The sequence below is a fragment of the Macaca thibetana genome, chromosome 16, assembly GCF_024542745.1.
Source record: "Macaca thibetana thibetana isolate TM-01 chromosome 16, ASM2454274v1, whole genome shotgun sequence".
NCBI lineage: Eukaryota > Metazoa > Chordata > Mammalia > Primates > Cercopithecidae > Macaca > Macaca thibetana.
In genome coordinates this window covers 20,658,543-20,681,378 of record NC_065593.1, presented here as the reverse complement: position 1 = coordinate 20,681,378, position 22,836 = coordinate 20,658,543, and the positions used below count along the sequence as shown (strand labels likewise).

The 22,836-nt window shown below is 47.6% G+C and overlaps 1 protein-coding gene across 5 annotated transcripts in view; it reads right to left on the bottom strand.

Annotated features, from left to right (window-relative positions):
* Positions 1–22,836, bottom strand: part of VPS53 (VPS53 subunit of GARP complex) — a 174,305-nt gene that overhangs the window by 88,757 nt on the left and 62,712 nt on the right. For all 5 annotated transcript variants that reach the window (XM_050763531.1, XM_050763532.1, XM_050763533.1 and 2 more), the window contains 4 exons: positions 13,763–13,841; positions 8,421–8,564; positions 7,507–7,649; positions 3,876–4,017 (listed from right to left, as the gene is read on the bottom strand). In XM_050763531.1, coding sequence (XP_050619488.1) covers positions 3,876–4,017; positions 7,507–7,649; positions 8,421–8,564; positions 13,763–13,841 — 508 coding nt within the window. The remainder of the gene's footprint in view (positions 1–3,875; positions 4,018–7,506; positions 7,650–8,420; positions 8,565–13,762; positions 13,842–22,836) is intronic.

Sequence of the window (22,836 nt, the reverse complement as noted above, 5' to 3'; positions counted from 1 at the left end):
AGGCGTGCACCACCATGCCCCGCTAATACTTCCTTTTCTGACCTGCACTTTCTTTAAGGCTATTTTCATCTGGTTTGTGACCGTTTTCCCCCTTGTTACTAAAAAGAAATCAATATTGAACATTAGTCAGCAAGCAGAGAAGTATACATATTTTTGATGTGCCAACTAGGAAGAAAGAGTATTTTGTGGTTTCAGTTGCATTTTATTTTAACAAAGTCATGAGTGAGCCCACGTAGGCAGGACCTTGTGGTCTGGCCTCAAAATTGGGTTGCTGCCACCACCACTCTGCAGTCCATTGCCTGAAAGACCAGCCCGATTCACCTGCGCCACCTACTCTGAGGCTGGCCTCGTGGGACAAAGAGAGAATTCCACTGAAGTCTCAGGGTTTTAGGACCAGAAGGGTAGGAGCTAGAGAAGGTGACAAAGGTGAAGGGGGAACAAGTGAGTGGGACTCCAGGTCCAAGTCCCAGCCTGGCCCCTGCTTCAATCACAGTAGCTCAGTTTCATGTTTTTACACATTAGCTCCGTGGCCTAGGGTAAGTTTCAAATGAGTATAGCACCTACTTCCTATGGCTGATGAAGCAGAGTGACTGACTGTAGGTAAACGCACTTAGTATAGTGTGGGTCACCAAGTGGATGTTCAAAGCACGGTAGCTATTGTGTTCGGATTCTACATTCGATTTTTTTTTTTTTTTTTGAGATGGAGTCTCGCCCTGTCGCCCAGGCTGGAATGCAATGGTGCAATCTTGGCAGGCACCCACCACCACACCTGGCTAATTTTTTGTAGTTTTAGTCGTGATAGCCACGCTGCTCTCAAACTCCTGACCATAAGTGATCTTCCCACCTCAGCTTCTCAAAGTGCTGGGATTATGGGCATGAGCCACCGCACCCAGCCTCTACATTAGATTTTGTTACAAGAAAGGATCTGGAAATCACTGATTTGGCCCATCTCTCTCATTTTAAAACAATTGAAAAATAATGTTGTTAAAGTACACATAAAGTATGTAAATGCATTTGTATAAGAAAATTTCCAAAGAACTATACCAGAGTAAATGGAAAAAAATATTTCTTTGCTTCTCTACACACTCTCACTCCAACTTTCTTCCTGAGAGACATCCACTGTTACCATTTCCAGACCTCTTTCTTACACATTTACGCACATAAACATGCTTTTTACTTTTTCCATAAAAGACATTATACCTCCCAAAGTGCTGGGATGACAGGCGTGAGCTGCCGTATCTGGCCCCCATTCCACCACTTTTAAACTGTGTGTAGCATCTCACGGCATGGATGCACCGTAATTTATTTAACCATTCTTCAATAATAAACATTACAGACATATCCAAGTCTCTTGCTTTTAAGGCTGAGTTCACCTCTTTCTTTGTGCATCTTCCTCTACATGTACAGATTGTTTTAGACTTCCGGTTTAGATGTAACATTGTTGTTTGATAGGACACGCATATTTACATTTCTGAAAGTTCTGATAATGACAATTTATGCACCAAAAAGGTATCAAGCTGTATATTAGCACTAAAATCCTGTACTGTTAGTCTTTTTGTAAACCTGATTTTTTTTCTTTTTGTAAACCTGATGTAGGAAAAATATGCTGTTTTCTTTTTTTTCATGTTTATTAGCCAACTGAATTTCTTCAGTGAATCGTCTGTTTGACTCTGTATTCATTTTTCAAATGGGTTATTTGTCTTTTCCTTACTGATTTTTAGGAGTTCTTTATATGTGCTAGGTATTAATCGTTTGTGTCATACAGCTTAAACTGTTTTTTTTTTTTTTTTAATTTATTTATTTATTTATTTTTTTGAGACAGAGTCTCGCTCTGTCGCCCGGGCTGGAGTGCAGTGGCCAGATCTCGGCTCACTGCAATCTCCGCCTCCCGGATTCACGCCATTCTCCTGCCTTAGCCTCCCGAGTAGCTGGGACTACAGGTGCCCGCCACCTCGCCTGGCTAGTTTTTTGTATTTTTTAATAGAGACGGGGTTTCACCATGTTAGCCAGGATGGTCTCGATCTCCTGACCTCGTGATCCGCCCGTCTCGGCCCCCTAAAGTGCTGGGATTACAGGCTTGAGCCACCGTGCCCGGCCAGCTTAAACTGTTTTTTAATCCCTTGATTGTTTCTGGTCTCTTTTTCCAAAAGAATTTTGTTCTCTTTATGTTGTCAAACCTTTCAGCACTTTTCTTCATGGCTTTTGGGTTTTATGTCTTATGTAGTCTCACTAATATTCTGTTATTAAATGATAGGCAGGCATGGTAGCTCACACCTGGAATCCCAGCACTTTGGGAGGCCAAGGTGGTGGGCAGATCACCTGAGGTCAGGAGTTTGAGACCAGCCTGACCAACATGGTGAAACCCCGTCTCTACTGAAAATACAAAAATTAGCCAGGTGTGGTGGCATGCACCTGTAATCCCAGCTACCCGGGAGGCTGAGGCAGGAGAATCGCTTGAACCCAGGAGGCGGAGGTTGTAGTGAGCCGAGATCGTACCAGTGCCCTCCAGCCTGGGTGACAGAGCAAGACTCTGTCTAAAAAACAAAATGATAAATAAATAAATAAACAAATAAATAAATAAATAAATAAAGGATAGTCCTTTCTTCTCATTTAACAGGGAAGGCAGTTCACTACGTTACAGTGGAATCGGGATTAGGCCACGCATCTTCTCTCTCGATTGCAGGTCCAAGGACTTTTCTACTAAATCACATTGCTTCTCTATTGTTACCAGCAGTTAAAAAAACCCAAAATCTAACTTAAAAGAAAATTCAAAGGTATGATTCTCTCAACGTGGATATCTTCTTCCCTCCCTCCTTTCTTCTTTCCCTTTCCATTCCTGCCTGCATGGGTTCTGTGTATACTCTGCACGACTCGAGGAGACAGATGAGCCAGCTACAATTTCTGCATTCAAGGAGCTCAACGTCTACACATATGTAATGATGCAAACAGAAATGACCATAGAACATAGTCACTTGGTTTCCCAGTGGATAGGAAATCTGAAGATAGCATATTGATGTGTTAGCAGGGAGTCTGGACCTCCAAAAAGAGGTTTACTCCTTTCTCTTTCTTTATTTTAGAGATAGGGTGTCACTATGTTACCAACCATAGCTCACTGCAGCCTCAACTCCTGGGCTGAAGTGATCCTCCCGCCTCGGCCTCCCAAGTCACTGGGAGTAAGGGGTGCACCCGACTATTTTTTTTTTTTTTAATTTTTTGTAGCAATGAGGTCTTGCTATGTTGCCCAGGCTGGTCTCGAACTCCTGGTCTCAAGCAATCCCGCCTCGGCCTGCCAAAGTGCTGGGATTACCGGTGTGAGTCACTGCATCAAGCCAAAAAGAAGAGGTTTCCAGAGAGAAAATTTGGACTTGGTCTTTCACTACACAGAGACAAACGTTTAACCGGCACTACTATGTTCCACCTTTCCAATGGAGGCGTGTAGTCCCCAGGCCTGTATACCTGGCTTTGGGGTTTACAGAGACTCATTGACCTAGTTTGCTCACCAGAGATGTTAAAAGGTAAACCCTAAAGTAAAAACATATCCTAATTGTAACCAAATCTGACAGCTGATAAAGTAATAAGGTATTTGTGACCGAGTAAGGCCTCTGACCCACAAAATTACTAGTCGGTAAAACGGGATCAATACTTAGGAAAAACGATGACAGGGCATTCTAGAAACATGAGGTACTGCATCACAGACAAATGATAAATCCACACAGAGTGCTCTCTATCATCACTGTTCCCAGGAGCTCAGAGAAATCACGGCAGTGAGGGAGTACGCACTGAAGCCACTGGACAGAGTCACCACACAGTGAACACTGAATCCCAACCACCCAACCCCCTGATTTCACCTGGCAGCCCCCTAGGGAAGGTCTTACCAGGCTCCCATCGGTCAGGGTACAGCCAGAGAAGCGTTTTGCGAGAAACCCCTCAAAGTTAGTTGTTCTTTGAATAGCAAAAAGAAGCAATTTCACTTCAATTTCCTTCGCTCTGGTACGCATAATCTTGGCAAGTTCCGTCCTTCAAAACAAAGAGATAAGAATACTATCAAACAAACTGCTCATTCATTCAAGAGAAGACAAAGTAAATGGCCTTAACTTATATTCAGGAAAAAAAAAACGTACGTAGTCATTTCAAACCCTGAGGTCTGTTACCAGCTTAGTCTAAAATCTAGAGAGTAGAAATACATGTTCTAAACAAGAATTTTAAGGTGAAATTATCCACCAGGCAAAAAAAATCAGGGGTTATGGATTTTATATATATATTATTTGTTTGTTTGTTTTTGAGATGGAGTCTCCCTCTGTCACCCAGGCTGGAGTGCAGTGGTGCGATCACTGCAACCTCCACCTCCTGGGTTCAAATGATTCTTTTTTTTTTGTATTTTTAGTAGAGATGGGCTTTCACCATGTTGGCCAGGCTGGTCTCAAACTCCTGATCTCAGGCGATCTGCCCGCCTCGGCCTCCCAAAGTGCTGGGATGACAGGCAGAAGCCACCAGTAATCTGTTTTCACGGTTACTACATTGCCTGTATCTTTGAACTGTTGAAGAATTGGATAATAATACATATGGAGCACCTAGTTTTTTATTAGTGTATATATCCTATATAATTTCACAAGTCATTAATTACTGAATTATAATCCCCTGTCTCTTCCTAAGGGCCCAGTAATCATCTCTTCAACTGGATGGCGTAAGTCCTGGAAACATGCCAGGGACAGGATCGCTGCGGGAAAAGTGACAAGCACGCTTAGCTGGTCCCTGCCCAAGAAGCGCCGGTGCAGCTCACTCAGACGTTCCGTCTCAGACGCTCAGTTGCTGGTGAACAGGGACGTGCGAGTTCTTAGTAAGGACTAAGCTATCATCTTCCCACACAAATCAATGATGAAATCAAACAAAGAGTCTCTGAGTTTATTTAAGAATGATGTATCTGTAGGATTTTAGCCAAAATTCTAACAATAGAAACTTGGCAGCAACACTGCCATTAGCCAAGACAGCAATGGCAGGTACTGGCGCTCACAGAGACGTGCTGGCTCTGGCACACGTTCAGTCTCTCCCAGGCTCCATTTCTCACTGAGCCGGTTTGCACGTCTGCTGAACTGTAGGCTAAAAGGAATGAGCTAACAGTTTCTTAAGGAACTCACTCTTTATTTTGTTAACTGCGATTTAGAAGGTGACAATCTCAACTGATCTTAAACCAAGGCTAAAAGGTTCTCTAAATCTACAGGAGTCAATGTGTTTCTTTTCCTTTCTTTCTTTTCTTTTCCTTTTTCCCTTCCACTCTCCCTCCCTCCCTTCCTTCCTCACTTCCTTCCTTCTCTCTCTCTCTTTCTCTCTCTCTCTCTCTCTTTCTTTTTTTTTTTGAGACAGGGTCTCCCTCTGTCACCCAGGGCTGGAGTGCAATGGCACGATCATGGCCTACTGCAGCCTCGACCTCCTGGACTCAAGCAATCCTCCCACCTCAGCCTCTCTAGTAGCTGGGAATACAGGTGCTTGCCACCATGACCAGCTAATTTTTGCATTTTTTGCAGAGATGGGGTTTTGCCATGTTGCCCAGGCTTGTCTCAAACTCCTAGGCTCACATGATCCACCTGCCTTGGCCTCCCAAAGTGCTAGGCATAAACCACTAAGCTTGGCCCAACGTGTTTCTTAGAACAACAGCCACATAGAATGGAGCTGAGAGCACCTGCACTTGCAGCTACTTGGATGGCTGAAGCAGGAGGGCTGCCTGAGCCCAGGAGTTCAAGGCTGGGGTGTGCTATCACCATGCCTGTGAATAGCCACTGTACTCCAGCCTGGGCAACACCGCAAGACTCCCATCTCTTAAAACAACAACAAAAAAGCCACACAGAATGAACACCAAGTGTGAACACTACCATGAACTATGGACTATCACCCTGGGTGATGATGATGTGTTCGTGTAGCTTCATCAGCTGTGACAAATATACCCCTCTGGTGGAAGGTGCTGACCATGGGGAGACTATGCACATGGGGCAGGGAGCACCTGGGAACTCTCTGTATCTTCTGCTCAATTCTGCTGGGAACCTCAAATTGCTCTAAAAAATGAAATCTATTTTAAGAAAAGCCAATATCCCTTAAAACACTTGTCCCCCACGATGTGTTTAAAACAACGCAATTTGACTATACCTTCCATGATTTTAACAAAAAGACCACCATGAATTCTGGGAAGGTGGCTGAGTTATGCTTAGATATGGGCTTTTTTTTCTCTTTTTCACCTGGCATTAGATATAACTGTGTACCACTGGGGAAAAATACATAACTAATACGAACCAGTTACCAACACTGTTGTAGTGTAGCTGCAAACAAAGAATTAAAAGGAGTTCAAGACCAGCCTGAACAACATAGCAAATTCTTGTCTCTACAAAAAATACACACACAAAAATTAGCCGGTGTGGTGGCACACACCTGTGATCTCAGCTACTCCGGAGGCTGAGGTGGGAGAATCACTTGAGCCTGGGAGGTTAAGGCTGCTGTGAGGCATGATCACACCACTACACTCCAGTCTGGGTGACAGAGTGAGACCCCGTCTCAAAAAAAAAAAAAAAAGTCTGACTCTGGCTTTAGCTTTGTCATAGATATACTGATTTAACCTTCCTGGGCTTTAGTTTTTTTAATATAAACAGACTATCTGTCCTTGGGCTACACACATGGATAATGTAGACAGGATGAATGAAAGAAGGTCTTTAAAATGCTTGGAAAGCTCAGATGCAGGCCAGGTGTAGTGGCTCATGCCTGTAATCCCAGCACTTTGGGAGGCCGAGATGGGCAGGCAGATCACCTGAGGTCAGGACTGCAAGACCAGCCTGGCCAACATGGTGAAACCCCGTCTCTACTAAAAATACAAAAATTAGCCAGGTGTGGTTACACATACCTGTAATCCTTGCTACCTGGGAGACTGAGGCATGAGAATCACTTGAACCCAGTAAACGGAGGTTGCAGTGAGCTGGGAATGTACCACTGCAGCACCCCAGCCTAGGTGACAGAGTGAGACTCTGTCTCAAAATAAAAGCTCTAACTATCCAGAGGCTACACACACCGTACTGGGAGTGGGAAACTCACTCAACACAAGTTTCCTCAGTGTCTGCTATGTCATTAAAGTAGATACTGCCCTGTCTCTATGGAACTATCTATCTAGCAAGTCAGAAAATAAAAACGATGATGGGACACACACAGCACACTGACACACGCGGTATCGACTGGGGAAAACGTGGGGTAGAGGAATCGCTGTAAGTCAAGCTGGTTGACAAGCCTTGAGTTGGTGGAGAAGGTAGAGACTGCTTGAGGCAAGAACTACACCAAGGAAAGTCCCAGAGCAAAGACGGGGGCAGAGGGAGCAGCCGGTGGGGCCACCGTTGGGTACGAGGATGGCATCAATCATCTGGTGAGGTCTGGAGGTGGCACCAAATCCACAGGACAACGTGGAACCACTAGAGACTGGGGAACTGACGGTGAAACTTCGACGAACAACAAAACCAGTAGAGAACTGGCACCTACCTTGTCACGTGGCAAAACTCCACCGCAATCCTCTCAGCCATGCACCACTCACGTGGAAACATGCGGCCGTATTTCTCCTCATAGTCCACAAGCTGGCGTTTTATCCAGGCGTAGCGTCTGTCGATTTTGTCCAGCCAGGCAACCTGGTGAAGGTGAAGATCAAAAACCACCCCAGTGGTTAGAAGTAGAACTGGCAGTTTAAGGAAACAAGCAAAAACACAGAGCCAAGCAAAATGGAACCAACCTCCGTATTTCTCATGGTTTTAAAGAATCTAGGCCATGTTTTTTACTTGATCTTTTACTTAAAAATCCAGAGGTTTTTGGCTCGGCACAGTGATGCAGGCCTACAATCCCAGCACTTTGGGAGGCCAGGGCGGGCGGATCACCTGAGGTCAGGAGTTCGAGACCAGCCTGACCAACATGGAGAAACCCCGTCCCTACTAAAAAATACAAAAATCAGCCAGGTGTGACGGGCGCCTGTAATCCCAGCTGCTTGGGAGGGGGAGGCAGGAGAATCGCTTGAACCCAGGAGGCGGAGGTCGCAGTGAGCTGAGATCGCACCACTGCATTCCAGCCTGGGCAACAAGAGCAAAACTCTGTCTCACAAAAAAAAAAAAAAAAAAAAAATCCAGAGGTTTTTAACCTGGGGTCCATGATTGGCCTTCAGGGGTCTATACATTTCCAGAAACTATAAGCAGAATTTTATGCACAGGTGCATGTTTCTGAATTTCTCCAAAGGGTCAGTGACCTCAAAAGACTTAAGAACTATAAAGTCAGCCCCTAGGACTCACAGCTCAACAATCAACACTGGAAGACAGTCACACTAAAAGGAAGTCTAAATCAGCAGGCTTGACAGCATTCATTTTTCAATAAAATTCAAAGGTTACATCTGATCTCATTTGGTCAATACTTACATCTTGGTTTTCTTGAAAAAGTACTAGATACTCTGACAAATGCTGTTTAATGAACTTTTTGATGATTTCCTGTTTGATCCTGGGGTCTAGAATATTAGCAACCAGACATGCATCTCGTAGAACATTGCTGGGTCCTCCGGGTCTCTGGTAAAACAAACAACATGTACCAGATTAAAAGCCAGAAACCACCTTTAAACCTCGTGGATTCTCACAGCCGCTACTTCTTGTCTCTACGCACGGTGAGTCTTCTCCTGCTCCTTTACGCTCATTCTTTCCACTGTGGATGGACCCATCATTACCTGTTGTTCCTCAAGGACGCAATCCTTACACTCGTTTTACAGCAGGAGACACGGAAACTACCCTGTGAATCTGCAATGAGATCTTTTGGGAAACAGGCAGTAATGATCATGGGAAATCGGACTTTCTGCAAACCATAACTAAAAGAGACCTAAAAGTTCGAACGCCACTGGTCTCTGACGTCAGAAGACACCACTGAAGAGGCCGAAGAGTGGGGATGTCACCGGCCTCTCTCCCAAGAGTCGGGATGCCACCGGCCTCTCTCCTCAGAGTGGGAATGCCACCGGCCTCTCTCCTCAGAGTGGGAATGCCACCGGCCTCTCTCCTCAGAGTGGGAATGTCACAGGCCTCTCTCCTCAGAGTGGGAATGCCACCGGCCTCTCTCCTCAGAGTGGGAATGCCACCGGCCTCTCTCCTCAGAGTGGGAATGTCACCGGCCTCTCTCCTCAGAGTGGGGATGCCACCGGCCTCTCTCCTCAGAGTGGGAATGCCACCGGCCTCTCTCCTCAGAGTGGGAATGCCACCGGCCTCTCTCCTCAGAGTGGGGATGCCACCGGCCTCTCTCCTCAGAGTGGGGATGCCACCGGCCTCTCTCCTCAGAGTGGGGATGCCACCGGCCTCTCTCCTCAGAGTGGGGATGCCACCGGCCTCTCTCCTCAGAGTGGGAATGCCACCGGCCTCTCTCCTCAGAGTGGGAATGTCACAGGCCTCTCTCCTCAGAGTGGGGATGTCACAGGCCTCTCTCCTCAGAGTGGGGATGCCACCGGCCTCTCTCCTCAGAGTGGGGATGCCACCGGCCTCTCTCCTCAGAGTGGGGATGCCACCGGCCTCTCTCCTCAGAGTGGGAATGCCACCGGCCTCTCTCCTCAGAGTGGGAATGCCACCGGCCTCTCTCCTCAGAGTGGGAATGCCACCGGCCTCTCTCCTCAGAGTGGGAATGTCACAGGCCTCTCTCCTCAGAGTGGGAATGCCACCGGCCTCTCTCCTCAGAGTGGGAATGCCACCGGCCTCTCTCCTCAGAGTGGGAATGTCACCGGCCTCTCTCCTCAGAGTGGGAATGCCACCGGCCTCTCTCCTCAGAGTGGGAATGCCACCGGCCTCTCTCCTCAGAGTGGGAATGCCACCGGCCTCTCTCCTCAGAGTGGGAATGTCACAGGCCTCTCTCCTCAGAGTGGGAATGCCACAGGCCTCTCTCCTCAGAGTGGGGATGCCACCGGCCTCTCTCCTCAGAGTGGGGATGCCACCGGCCTCTCTCCTCAGAGTGGGGATGCCACCGGCCTCTCTCCTCAGAGTGGGGATGCCACCGGCCTCTCTCCTCAGAGTGGGGGATGCCACCGGCCTCTCTCCTCAGAGTGGGAATGCCACCGGCCTCTCTCCTCAGAGTGGGAATGTCACCGGCCTCTCTCCTCAGAGTGGGGATGTCACAGGCCTCTCTCCTCAGAGTGGGGATGTCACAGGCCTCTCTCCTCAGAGTGGGGATGCCACCGGCCTCTCTCCTCAGAGTGGGGATGCCACCGGCCTCTCTCCTCAGAGTGGGGATGCCACCGGCCTCTCTCCTCAGAGTGGGGATGTCACCGGCCTCTCTCCTCAGAGTGGGGATGTCACCGGCCTCTCTCCTCAGAGTGGGGATGCCACCGGCCTCTCTCCTCAGAGTGGGGATGCCACCGGCCTCTCTCCTCAGAGTGGGGATGCCACCGGCCTCTCTCCTCAGAGTGGGGATGCCACCGGCCTCTCTCCTCAGAGTGGGGATGCCACCGGCCTCTCTCCTCAGAGTGGGGATGCCACCGGCCTCTCTCCTCAGAGTGGGGATGCCACCGGCCTCTCTCTCAGAGTGGGGATGCCACCGGCCTCTCTCCTCAGAGTGGGGATGCCACCGGCCTCTCTCCTCAGAGTGGGGATGTCACCGGCCTCTCTCCTCAGAGTGGGAATGTCACCGGCCTCTCTCCTCAGAGTGGGGATGTCACCGGCCTCTCTCCCAAGAGTGGGGATGTCACCGGCCTCTCTCCCAAGAGTGGGGATGCACCGGCCTCTCTCCCAAGAGTGGGGATGCCACCGGCCTCTCTCCCAAGAGTGGGGATGCCACCGGCCTCTCTCCCAAGAGTGGGGATGCCACCGGCCTCTCTCCTCAGAGTGGGGATGTCACCGGCCTCTCTCCCAAGAGTCGGGATGCCACCGGCCTCTCTCCACATGTGCCACATTTCCCTGACTCCAATCTCTGGGATTCCTGATCTTAAAGTGCTATGTTTTTGCCAAATAGTGTGGTCGCCTTTAACACATAAAACCAGGTTCCAAGCCATGACACGTGCTCCACGATAGTGAACCACCTAGAAAGGCAGCCAAAGAGAAAACCCTGTGATACTGGCCTGAATGAACACTGGAAAGGTAACGGGGGCTGGACTGACACGTCATGATGGGAAGGTCTTTGTGACCCAAGTTTTACTCAGACTGGTCACTGAGTGAACGTGCCGACTAAGTAGACTACACTGAAAAGAACACTTGGAATCTACCCCTGGCTTGGCTAAAGAGCCGTGCATGCAGCTTCGACACACTTACTCGGCCTCACCTGAAAAACAATCGACTCTAGGTGATGAGTAAGGTTCTTCTAAATCTTTATTTTATTTTTTGTCAACTCTTTCCAATTCCATCCATCTCAACTGAAGTTCCACTGCTTCTAAAGTGTGATATAAGCTGCCTGAGACCTAAATTGTTAAAATGTTGACTTACTCCATGCTGAGTGGCTTTTATGTCATCCGCTGAACACCCTAACTTCTCAATTCTTGCTTCAGGATGAAAGTGACCCCATAGAGAAGTCACAGAGGCCAAAACCTACGGGTTTGCATGTTCAGATTTTTCATTTACAAAGAGTTTACTAGGTTGCGTTGGAAAAATTTTTTTAAATCTTAATTCCCATTTATTTTTTAAAATCTTAATTCCCGTTTGTGAAATAGAAATAGTAACACAGGGCCTTTAAAAGAAGTCCATAGTCTTTAAAAAGGAAAAAAGAAAACGAGGTCAGGTGCGGTGGCTCACGCCTGTAATCCCAGCACTTTGGGAGGCTGAGGCGGGCAGATCATGAGGTCTGGATATTGAGACCCATCCAGGTTAACACGGTGAAACCCCGTCTCTACTAAAAAGAAATACAAAAAATTAGCCGGGCATGGTGGCGAGCACCTGTAGTCCCAGCTACTCGGGAGTCGGAGGCAACAGAATGGCGTGAACCTGGAAGGCGGAGCTGGCAGTGAGCCGAGATCGCGCCACTGCACTCCAGCCTGGGCGACAGAGTGAGACTCCAAGACTCTATCTCAAAAAAAGAAAACAAAAACAAAAACAAAACCACACACACAAACAAGAAGTCACTACGTGAGAGAAAAGGGAGGTATGCTGTCAGAACCATTTTAATTTCATCTGCCCAGTGGTATCTGGGAAAAAATATATAAAGTAGGTCTCTTCTAAATAATAAAGATGGGCTTCATCCACATCTTCCTGAAATTTCTAGAAACTGAAATGGGTGGCCGGGCACGGTGGCTCACGCCTGTAATCCCAGCACTTTGGGAGGCCGAGGCAGGCGGATTACCTGAGGTTGGGAGTTCGAGACCAGCCTGGCCAACACGCAGAAACCCCGTCTCTACTAAAAATACAAAATTAGCCAGGCATGGTGGCAGGTGCCTGTAATCCCAGCTACCTGGGAGGCTGAGTCAGGAGAACTGCTTGAACCCAGGGGGTGGAGGTTGCAGTGGGCTGAGATGGCACCATTGCACTCCAGCCTGGGCCAAAGAGTGTAACTCCATCAAAAAAAAAAAAAACCCTAAAATGGGCAGCTGAGTACACGTGAAGCTAACCTTGTCCTAAGAAGCGCCCAGTGCTTCTCATGAACGAATATCCCTACAATCTTTTTTTACTTCTTTGGCCTTCATTTTCCTCATGTAATAAATAGGACTAATGGCTTTCTAATATCTACTCCCTCCCTGCAGTTACATCAGATGACTAAGGAATATCAGGTTCTCCAAGAAAAGTGCTTTACAAATAAGCATCTGATTACTAGCAGACAGCCATAAAATGTGAAGACATTAAAATCAGGAGCGGAATTCCTATAGAAAGTGAGGGGCAAAAGCTGGGGCCGCTACTCCCAATTACTTCCTATGTTTCTTTTATGGAACACAAAGAAAAAGGAATTAAGGCATTTCCAGTTATTGAATTACAGAGCAGACGCCGGAAATGTTCCTTGGATCAGTAATGTCCCCATCTCCACCCACAGAGCAGGGTCAGGCTCCTTGCCCCTGAATGCTTCAGTATGCTCCTGCCTTGAACAATTCTTTCTCTTGAAATAGCTCAAATAATAGAGAAAAGGGCTTGTATGGTTCTTTCCTGTCCGACACACGCTAGGTATAAAGACGGCATCTGCTGCAGTTGGAAGGGTGGAGCTAAAAGCAGTTCCCCAAGCAGGATGACCGCCGAGCGGGAGAAAGCTTGTTACACGAGAAGTGCAACCAGCAGCTCCCACGTGAAATGCTGTGGGCTTTGCAGACACAACACAAACAGCTCTGCTACCAGAGCGCTCAAGGGCATTAATTCCGAAGAGCAGGCTTACGGCCGCTAACAGGGAGGCTCCTCACTGTGTCACTCCGAGAGTCACATAAGCCGGTGGGTGCTCCGCCCAGTTGTCTTTTCACCAAACCAAAACCAGTAAGTTACGTAACAATCCTAAAAACACTGCGGCATGAGGATTTTTTTAAAATACAGCTATGAGAAAAAAGGAATTGACAGGGCAGACAAGATAGAAGGTTTGACCTACATTAAATTAAGCCCAAACAAATCCTCCCTTTCTGAGGCTGGAAGGAAACAGAGGAGGAACTGCCACCACCTTGGGACATTTAAAATCCAGGATGGTCTCGTTACCCTGAGCCTGCAGCAGACGGATCTGCAGCAGACGGATCTGCAGCTGCCAGCGGGCACGACGGGAATGACAACCGCGTGGTAACCGGGGTGGGCATAAGCTCGGCAAGGATGCCGGTCATCTCTAAAGACAGGGAAACACAGAGCAGTACCTTGGTGCCCTGGGAAGGAAACGCTTCTTCAAAATCGGCCAGGATTTGCTGTCCTAACTCAGTCTGCGCAGCCTTCACTCTGCGAGGAAGAGAGAACACATCATCACCTGGCATAATATCCTTACGTCACTACACACCGATCCACAGGGTCAAAAGGGCTGAAGTCTTCCCAGAAAGGCCAGGAAGGGTCCAGGGACGTCCACGAGGTCAGAGGTCACACACTAGTTAAGTGGCAGGTTGACGAGCAGGACCTAGACACCCAAGGTATTCTCAGGGTGAATCTTCTACATCCCCAAAATTCTTCTAGGCCAACCCTTTCCTTGAGGTCGTATGTGTTAATCTTTACACAGTTCCACTGGGGGGTAGTTGTGCTGTGGGAAAATGTTACAGAATCACATCCGCATCAAATATAAATCTAGTCAGGCACAGTGGCTCACGTCTGGAATCCCAGCATGCGGGAGGCTGACGTGAGAGGGTCGCTTGAGGCCAGGATTTCAAGACCAGCCTGGGCAACATTAGAGAGATCCAGTCTCTACAAAAAAACAAACTAAAATAAAAACTACCCAGGTGTGGTGGCACACACCTGTACTCGGGAGGCCGTGGCGGGAGGATCTCTTGAGCCCAGGACTTTGAGGATACACAGAGCTATGATCACACCACAGCACTCCAGCCTGGGTGACAGAGCGAGACCTTGGCTCTCAAACAAAACACTAACAAACAACAACAAATAAATCCCTTTTGGATTACTGGCATAACCGCTGTCCTGCTCCTGGAGTGCAGAATGGGAAGAGGGCTCCACAGTGTTTCAGGGTGTTTTGTAAAAAGTTATTATGGGTATATAATCATTATAGATACATTTATAGGGTACCTGTGAAGTTTTGACACAGGCATATGATGTATAATGATCAAATCAGGGTAACTGGGGTATCCACCACCCCAAGTTGTTACTTCTCTGTGTCAGGAACATTCCAATTCCAATCTTTTAGTCATTTTTAAATATACAATAAATTATTAACTGTAGTCGCCCCACTGTTCTACCAAACACTAGATCTGATCATTCTAACTCTATTTTTGTACCCATTAGCCGTCCCACTTTCTCCCCACCTCCCTGCTACGCTTCCCAGCCTCTGGGACCCATCGTTCTACTCTCTATCTCCATGAGTTCAGCTCTGAAAATGTTCAGCTCCCACATACGAGTGAGGACGTGAGGAGTTTGTCTTCCTGGGTCTGGCTGATTTCATCTCACATCAAGTCCAGTTCCATCCATGTAGTTGTAGTGTTTTGGGTTTCTTGTTAATCCAGAAACCAACAAGCTCATAAGTTTTTAAACAAATGAACAAAGAGAATGTCTTCTATAGTAAAAACAAAAAGATATAAGTGACAAAATGAACTGCTAAAGGAAAGTGAGGGCCACTGACTGATGATTTAAGTTCAGAAGTTTGTGAATATGAAAATGGAACAGCAAGGAAAACCAGTTAGAAAGGGGAGGCCGGTACTCAACAGTGGCTGCGAGTGTACTAGGAGCTCAAGAACCACGTGTGGACTTGAATGCAAGGGCAGAAAGGAGAAGCGGCTAGGACGGAAAGCAGCTGTGGATCGCGCCCCGCGATCAAGTCACGCCCCCGCCATCGATCACGCCCCGCCATCGATCACACCCCCACAATCGATCACGCCCCCACAATCGATCACGCCCCCATCGATCACGCACCCCAATCGATCACACCCCCACCATCGATCACACACTCCAATCGATCATGCCCCCACAATCGATCGTGCCCCCGCCATCAATCGTGCCCCCGCCATCGACAAGCCCCCACCATCGATCACGCCCCCGCCATCGATCACGCACCCCAATCGATCACGCCCCCGCCATCGATCACGCACCCCAATCGATCACGCCCCCACAATCGATCATGCCCCCGCCATCGATAGTGCCCCCACCATCGATCACGCCCCCGCCATCAATCACGCACCCCAATCGATCACGCCCCCGCCATCGATCACGCACCCCAATCGATCACGCCCCCACAATCGATCGTGCCCCCGCCATCAATCGTGCCCCCGCCATCGATCACGCCATCGATCACGCCATCGATCACGCCCCCGCCATCAATCACGCCCCCACAATCAATCACGCCCCACAATCAATCACGCCCCACAATCGATCACACCCTGCATTTGATCACACCCCACAATCGATCACACTCTCTGCATCCCCCACCGGCTGCCTGATGTTGGCGGCCACCTTGCACCAGCCAGCCTAGCAGAGCTAGAGTGGAGCAAGACTCTCGGGCCCTGTTGGACTTCCTGAGCCTGAGGCAAATACCGTCTGGTTGCCAAAAATGCCTTAAAAGAGCACACTTCCATTCTTGGTCTCCACCCTGCTCCTTCAGAATCAACTTTATGAAGTTTCTAGAAATAGCCAACAGCTCAAAACCACAATGTCTTTGGCTGCTAAGGAGTGTCTGGCAACCTGCTGAGATCTTCTTTTCAAATGAGGGGATAGGCGTGACCCAAAACAGTCTGTTTTTTCTGTGGCATGGTTATAATTACACCTTATTCCAAATACCTTCCAAGGTTTTTCCACTATCTTCAAAACTTTTAAAATCACTCTTAGAGGTGGCTTTGTAGCCTTTTGAGTCAGTTTTCAAGGGGGCCAGAAATGATCCAGATGAGGCTATTACTGGAATAGCCCCCACCTCCAGATCGGAATCAGGGCCATACACCTAGAGCTGTCCAATAGACAATGGGAGACATTCCTTGCGTGTGAACTGTGACATGAGAGAAAAGAATAAAATTGTACTTCGGAGCTTCTCGTGATTCTCACGTCATGAGGCAGCACACAGCCTCCTGTGGTGCCAGGTCACAAGACAGCTTCCAGAGGCGCGGACCCTGTGTTCCTACCTCCTCCTTGGAAGCACACAGACAGCACCAGTTCCCTCCTAAGCCACAGGGAACTTATAGGCGCTTTTCATGGTTAGAAGAGGAAGGAGTTCTCTTCACAGGGGAAGTGCCACCACTGGCCAGAGCACCCACAGTCACAGTCTCAGGACCACTGACCATCTCAGTGACACTGGTGGGCCCGGCTCTGCCTCTGGCCCGAACTACTCCCTACTCCATATTCTTGGTGACTCTGAAACTGAGGCGGCAGAAAGGAGAACCACAGCCTGTGACAGCACTTGGTATCACCAGAGACAAAAAAGAGGGAAAATGACCAGCCTCTGAGGAGAACCACAGCCTGTGACAGCACGTGTTATCACCAGAGACAAAAAAGAGGGAAAATGACCAGCCTCTGATGTGTAGACCTCCTTGCCAAGTTCTTCATTTTCAAAGTCACCTCCTGAGATGGGCAAGACCTGGCTATGTGACTAGTGAGCCGCGTAATCATGTCACTTCCTCTCCGTGGGTCACAACTTCGAATAGCTGTGAAATAAGAGGGTGGGGCGAGCGGCCCATACTAGATGATTCCATGTCCTCTCCAGTGCCGATTATTCCACAACACCCATCTTACGGTGCTGACTGGCTTCACAGGTGGCTACAGGTTAGATGTGTGCTTAATCCTGGAGCAGAAGGATACACTTCTGCATATAAACGTCAATGTTTCCAACAGCAGGTTTTTTCCTTTTCTTTTTTTTTTTTTTTGAGATGAAGTCTTGCTCTTGTCCCCCAGGCTGGAGTGCAATGGTGTAATCTCGGCTCACTGCAACCTCCACCTCCTGGGTCAAGTGATTCTCCTGCATCAGCCTCCCGAGTAGCTGGGATTACAGGCGCCTGCCACCACGCCTGGCTAATTTTTTGTATTTTTAGTAGAGATGGGGTTTCACCATGTTGGCCAGGCTGGTCTCGAACTCCTGACCTCAGGTGATCTGCCAGCCTCGGCCTCCCAAAGTGCTGGGATTACAGGCATGAGCCACCGCGCCCGGCCTCTACCAACAGCAGTTTTTGAAGTGGCTATCAATGATTCAGATGAAAGAGCACCCATTCCCTCAGAGACATCACTGATGGTATCTACAGACCCAAACCTCAATCCCATGCACTTTCAGGGTGAGATGTGAATTGCAGTCTTCATAATCAATTGCTTAAATAGGATTCTAGAAAGAAGTCAACAGACTTGAAAGAATGTATCTTTGGCCTCATTCCTTTAAACTCCTTCCTCTTCTAACCATGAAAAGTTCCTACTATAAAGAGGTAGCTCTACTGATAACCGTCAGCAAAGCAGATATATGTGCTGAACTATCAAGATTTCCTAGTCATTCCTTTCTCTTCAGACTGGAGTACAGTGGTACATTCGTGGCTCGCTGCAACCTCAACCTCCCGGGGTCAAGTGATCCTTCTCTCAGCCTCCTGAGTAGCTGGGACTATAGGTGTGCACCTCCATGCACAGCTAATTCTTGTATTTTTTGTAGAGATGGAGTTTTGCCATGTTGCCCAGGCTGGTCTCAAACTCCTGGGCTCAAGCGATCTGCCCACTTCAGCCTCCCAAAGTGCTAGGATTACAGGCGTGAGCCACTGCACCAACTGATTTCCTAGTCATTCAGAAATCATGAGCTGGGCAGGCCTGTCCATTTCCAGGTTGAGTTCTTTTTTCACTCCACCATGAGACCTGCTAAGGCTTTCTCACAGTTATAAGAGGTTAGAAATGGCTGTGAAAAATATATTTTAGTTCAAGAGTTTCACGGTTTTCAAGAGAATGTAAGAATCTTCCGTTCTTTGTTGGGAAATACTGACTGATGACTAGAAACATTCACTGTCATGGGCATGCTTAGGCCAGGAGGATTTGAAATGTAAAGACACTAAAGAAAAAACTCTTTCCTTCAACACTACAGCAAGCATGGAAGCATTTGCCAGAAGGGTAGTTGGAAGAATCAGCTATGCTTGAATCAAGGCTCATGAACTTCCATTTCAAACGTGCAGGCAAAGATTTCAGAACACAACTTTTCACATGACTTCTACAATTTACAGACAGCAAGACAGTAAATTCGAGAAACGGAAGCAATACAGAGGGTAGTAACCTGCCTGCCATCTCCCGCCCCTCACAATAAATAGCTATTCCTATCATTTCCAGATGGTTCTACCACCACCACGTAAACATAAGGGAAGAAAATTCACCAGAAAGGATGCTAAAAATAAGAAGTCTGGACTTTTCTCAAACTTTCAGTACCTCTTAAAAAAACAATTCTAGTCAAGCACTGAAAATAAGAAGCTGTCTCCTCTTGGCTCTTTTTAGTGTTACTTTTTTTTTTTTCCTGAGACGAGTCTGCTCTCTTGCCCAGGCTGGAGTGCAGTGGCACAGTCTCGGCTCACTGCCGCCTCCACTTCCGGAGATCAAGTGATTCTCCCACTGCAGCCTCCCGAGTAACCGGAACCACAGGCACACACCACCATACCGGCTCACTTTTTGTATTTTTGGTAGACACAGGGTTTCACCATGTTGCCTAGGCTGGTCTCGAACTCCGGAGCTCAAGCGATCTGCCTGTCTCAGCCTCTCAGCCTCCCAAAGTGCTGCGATTACAGGTGTGAGCCACCAGGTCCAGCCTTTTTAGTGTTACTTAATAGCACATATTCTGTATTAATCTACACAAAATTATTGCAAACAGAGATTGTGAAATGAACTAAAAGTAAATCCTCCTGTGTTTGCAGCAACCCTACGTGATAATGAACGTTTGGAGCGCTGAAATATATTCATAGAATGTTGGATTTTCTATTTTTAAGGGAATGTGATTATAACAGTCAATACGAAGTTCCTTCAAATTTTTAAAACTATCTCTCTGGAAAAGTGTTGAAAAGCGAAGAGCCCACCAAAAGTACAGGCAGCAAAAGCAAAAAGAAACAAGTGTGACTACATCAAACTAAAAAGCCCATTAGAGAAATGCAAGTCAAAACCACGGTGCAGTATCACCTCACAGCCCAGTGGGGGCGCTTTTCACGTTTACTGGCCATTTACATATCTTCTTTGGAGAAACGCTTATTCAAACCCTTTGCTTGCTTTTTAATTGAGTTGTTCGGCTTTTGGTTGCTGATTTTTAGGAATTCTTTGTATATTCTAGATACTAATCCATTATCAGATAAATGATCTGGAAATATTCTTCCCGTTCTGTGTGTTGCCATGTTACCCTGCTGATAGTGTCTTTCCATGCACAAGTTTTAAAATTTTTCATAAAGTCCAATTTATCTATGTTTTTCTTTTGTTGCCTAGGACTTTGGTGTCATATCCAAGAAACTGCTGCCAAATTCAGTGCTGTGAAGATCTGCTCTTGTTTTCTTCTCAGAGTTTTAGAATTAGGTTTTACATCTAGCTATAGATCCATTTTGAGTTATTAATGAATCCCTACACTGGTTTCTGCCAAATAAAAGTTAGTTCTCTCATGTTCCTGCCATGCACAACCCCCTCCTTTACACCAACTGGAGATCGGCTCCCACACACATCTCCGTGAGTGCGTGGCCACTGCCTGATAAGGGTCTTATCTTTTCTAATCCAGAACATACTCCTACTATCCAGACTCCTGTACCTCTGTAATCCACTAGACTTTTACAAAACACAAGTGAGATCATGCCCCCCAACGCTTAAAATCCTTCACTGTCCACAAAATAAAAAATATTTAGCAAGGTATATAAAACCTGACCCCATCTACCTACGCAGCCTTATCTCCCTCTGCTGCCTCCAAACTCCTTGAGGCTCCCTCTTCCTTCTCTCCCCACTTACTGTCACGTTGGTAAGATGCCACCCACTCTTTTAAGATTCCGATTAAAATGGAATTTGTCTATGCCCCCTGCCCTCAGCCCCTGCTTCAGCCTATCAGTTCCTCTTCTGAGATCCTGCTATGCCTTGTACAGCATATACCATGGTTTTGTTACATCTGTTACGCTGGAATCTTCTATTAATGTCTTTCTTCTCCATACAAAAATGGTGAACTCTTCGAAGGCAGAGAGTGTGTATTTCTTATTTTTGTGCCTTCAGTCCCCTAGCACAGGGCCTAGGATGTAGAAAATGCAGGGTAAATATCTGTCACGTAAATGAAGAAAAGAACAAATGAATGTGAAAGAGATCAACTCTGAATCATCCTGAGAGCAGGGGTAGGAGGGACTGCCTTCCTCCTCCTCCCTCATCTGCTGACAGCAAATCTGCCTGCTCCATCCAAGCTCCTTCCTTCTCGCAGCTCATAAAGTCCTGTTCGCCTGCTTTCTTGGCTGCCTCACAGTCCAGTCTGATAAGGCGATCAGCCGGCTCCAGGTGTCCTCGAGGGGTAGGAAGGAGGAGGGAGAGGGTGGCGGTTTCCCTAGTGTTCTGCCAAGCTCTGCTCCAACATTCCCTAATATTCTTTGGCATTTCCATGACAAGATGCACACTGATGCCCCGAAACCTTAGAAATAAGAAAAAGATTTTCATAAAAATCAAAATCCAGGCAAGAAAAGTGGTAGACTAGAAGCCTGAGGACTTCCTGGTAGGAAGGATGACAGGAAATCACTGCCCAAAAATGCTTCTTGAAAATGAAAGACATGAAGGTGGTGATACCAGAAGCAGGATGGGGCCCTGGTCTGCTGCCAGCAGGGCATGCTGTGCCCTGCAATAGGAGGAATCAGCCGCTGTCCACATCTGTACCCACACCGTGAATGCTCACGCCAGGTGGCAGAGGTGGGCCTCTGGGTCTGAGAACTTTAGCAGTAGCCAGAGGGGCTGCCAACACCCAGGAAGACCAGGGAGCCTCCGAGCCAAGGAGATCAGCTGCTGGGACACCCATCTGGTAGGTTTCTCCAGGTCTGGACCCCTCACTTTGGAAGAGCTGTCTGTGATAACACTTGGCCAAGCAGCAATTCCCACTTCTCGCCCAGGAGCAGGTAGCAGCTAAAGAGCATTCTTGATCAGACTAACAGAGAATATCAAAAATAAAAACGAGGCCAGGCGCGGTGGCTCACGCCTGTCATCCCAGCACTTTGGGAGACTGAGGCCGGTGGATCACTTGAGGTGTCAGGAGTTTGAAACCAGCCTGGCCAACATGGTGAAACCCCGTTTCTACTAACAATATAAAAACTAGCTGGGCGTGGGTGGTGGGCGTGGGTGGTGGGTGTGGGTGGTGGGTACCTGTGGTCCCAGCTACTCGGGAGGCTGAGGCAGGAGACTTTCTTGAACCCGGGAGGCGGAGCTTGTAGTGAGCTGAGATCGTGCCACTGCACCCCAGCCTGGGTGATGGAGTGAGACTTGGTCACAAAAAATCAATGAATACAATAAAAATGAGCTTTCAGCTAAGAATCACCAAACATTTGAGAAATGCTAAAGAGAGAGAATTGCCACGCTGAACAAACTGAAGATCTTACACCGGCGACAGAGAAATGGAACAGGCAGCCCAGCGCTTTAACATACAGGTAATTTCTATTCTGTGGGAGATATATGAGAATATTATGCCCATGAGAAAAGAATCAGCTAGATATGCTGGAAATTAAAAAGCTGGATTGTTAAAATAAAAATTCAACAGCTGGGCCAAATAGCAGACTAGATGCAAGTGAAGAGTAAATTAAAACAGGAAGACTGGGTTGAGGAATTCTTTCAGAGAGCAGTTCAGAAGGACAGAGAGACGGAAAGCATGAAAGGAAAATTAAGAGACATGGCAGCAGATCTAGAAGCTCCAACGTTCATGTAACAAGAATTCTATGAGGAGAGAATGCAGAGACAAAGCTGTAGAGACTACCCAAAGAAAGGAATAAAGGAGAATAATTTCTCAGGGTATGAGAAACGCAGGAGTCTTCAGATGAAGAATACAACTGGGGCTTGGTACAGTGGCTCACGCCTGTAATCCCGGCACTTTGGGAGGATGAGGCAGGAGGATCACTTGAGCCCAGGAGTTCAAGAGCAGCCTGGGCAACACAGGAAGATCCCACCTCTACAGAAAAATGTTAAACATCAGCCAGGCGTAGTGGTATTTGCCTGTACTCCCGGCTACTCAGCCAGGCGTGGTGGTATTTGCCTGTACTCCCAGCTACTCAGGAGGTGGAGGCAGGAGGATGTCTTCAGCCCAGGAGTTCCAGGTTGCAGCGAGCGATGACCGCGCCACAGCACTCCAGCCTGGGCACCAGAGCAA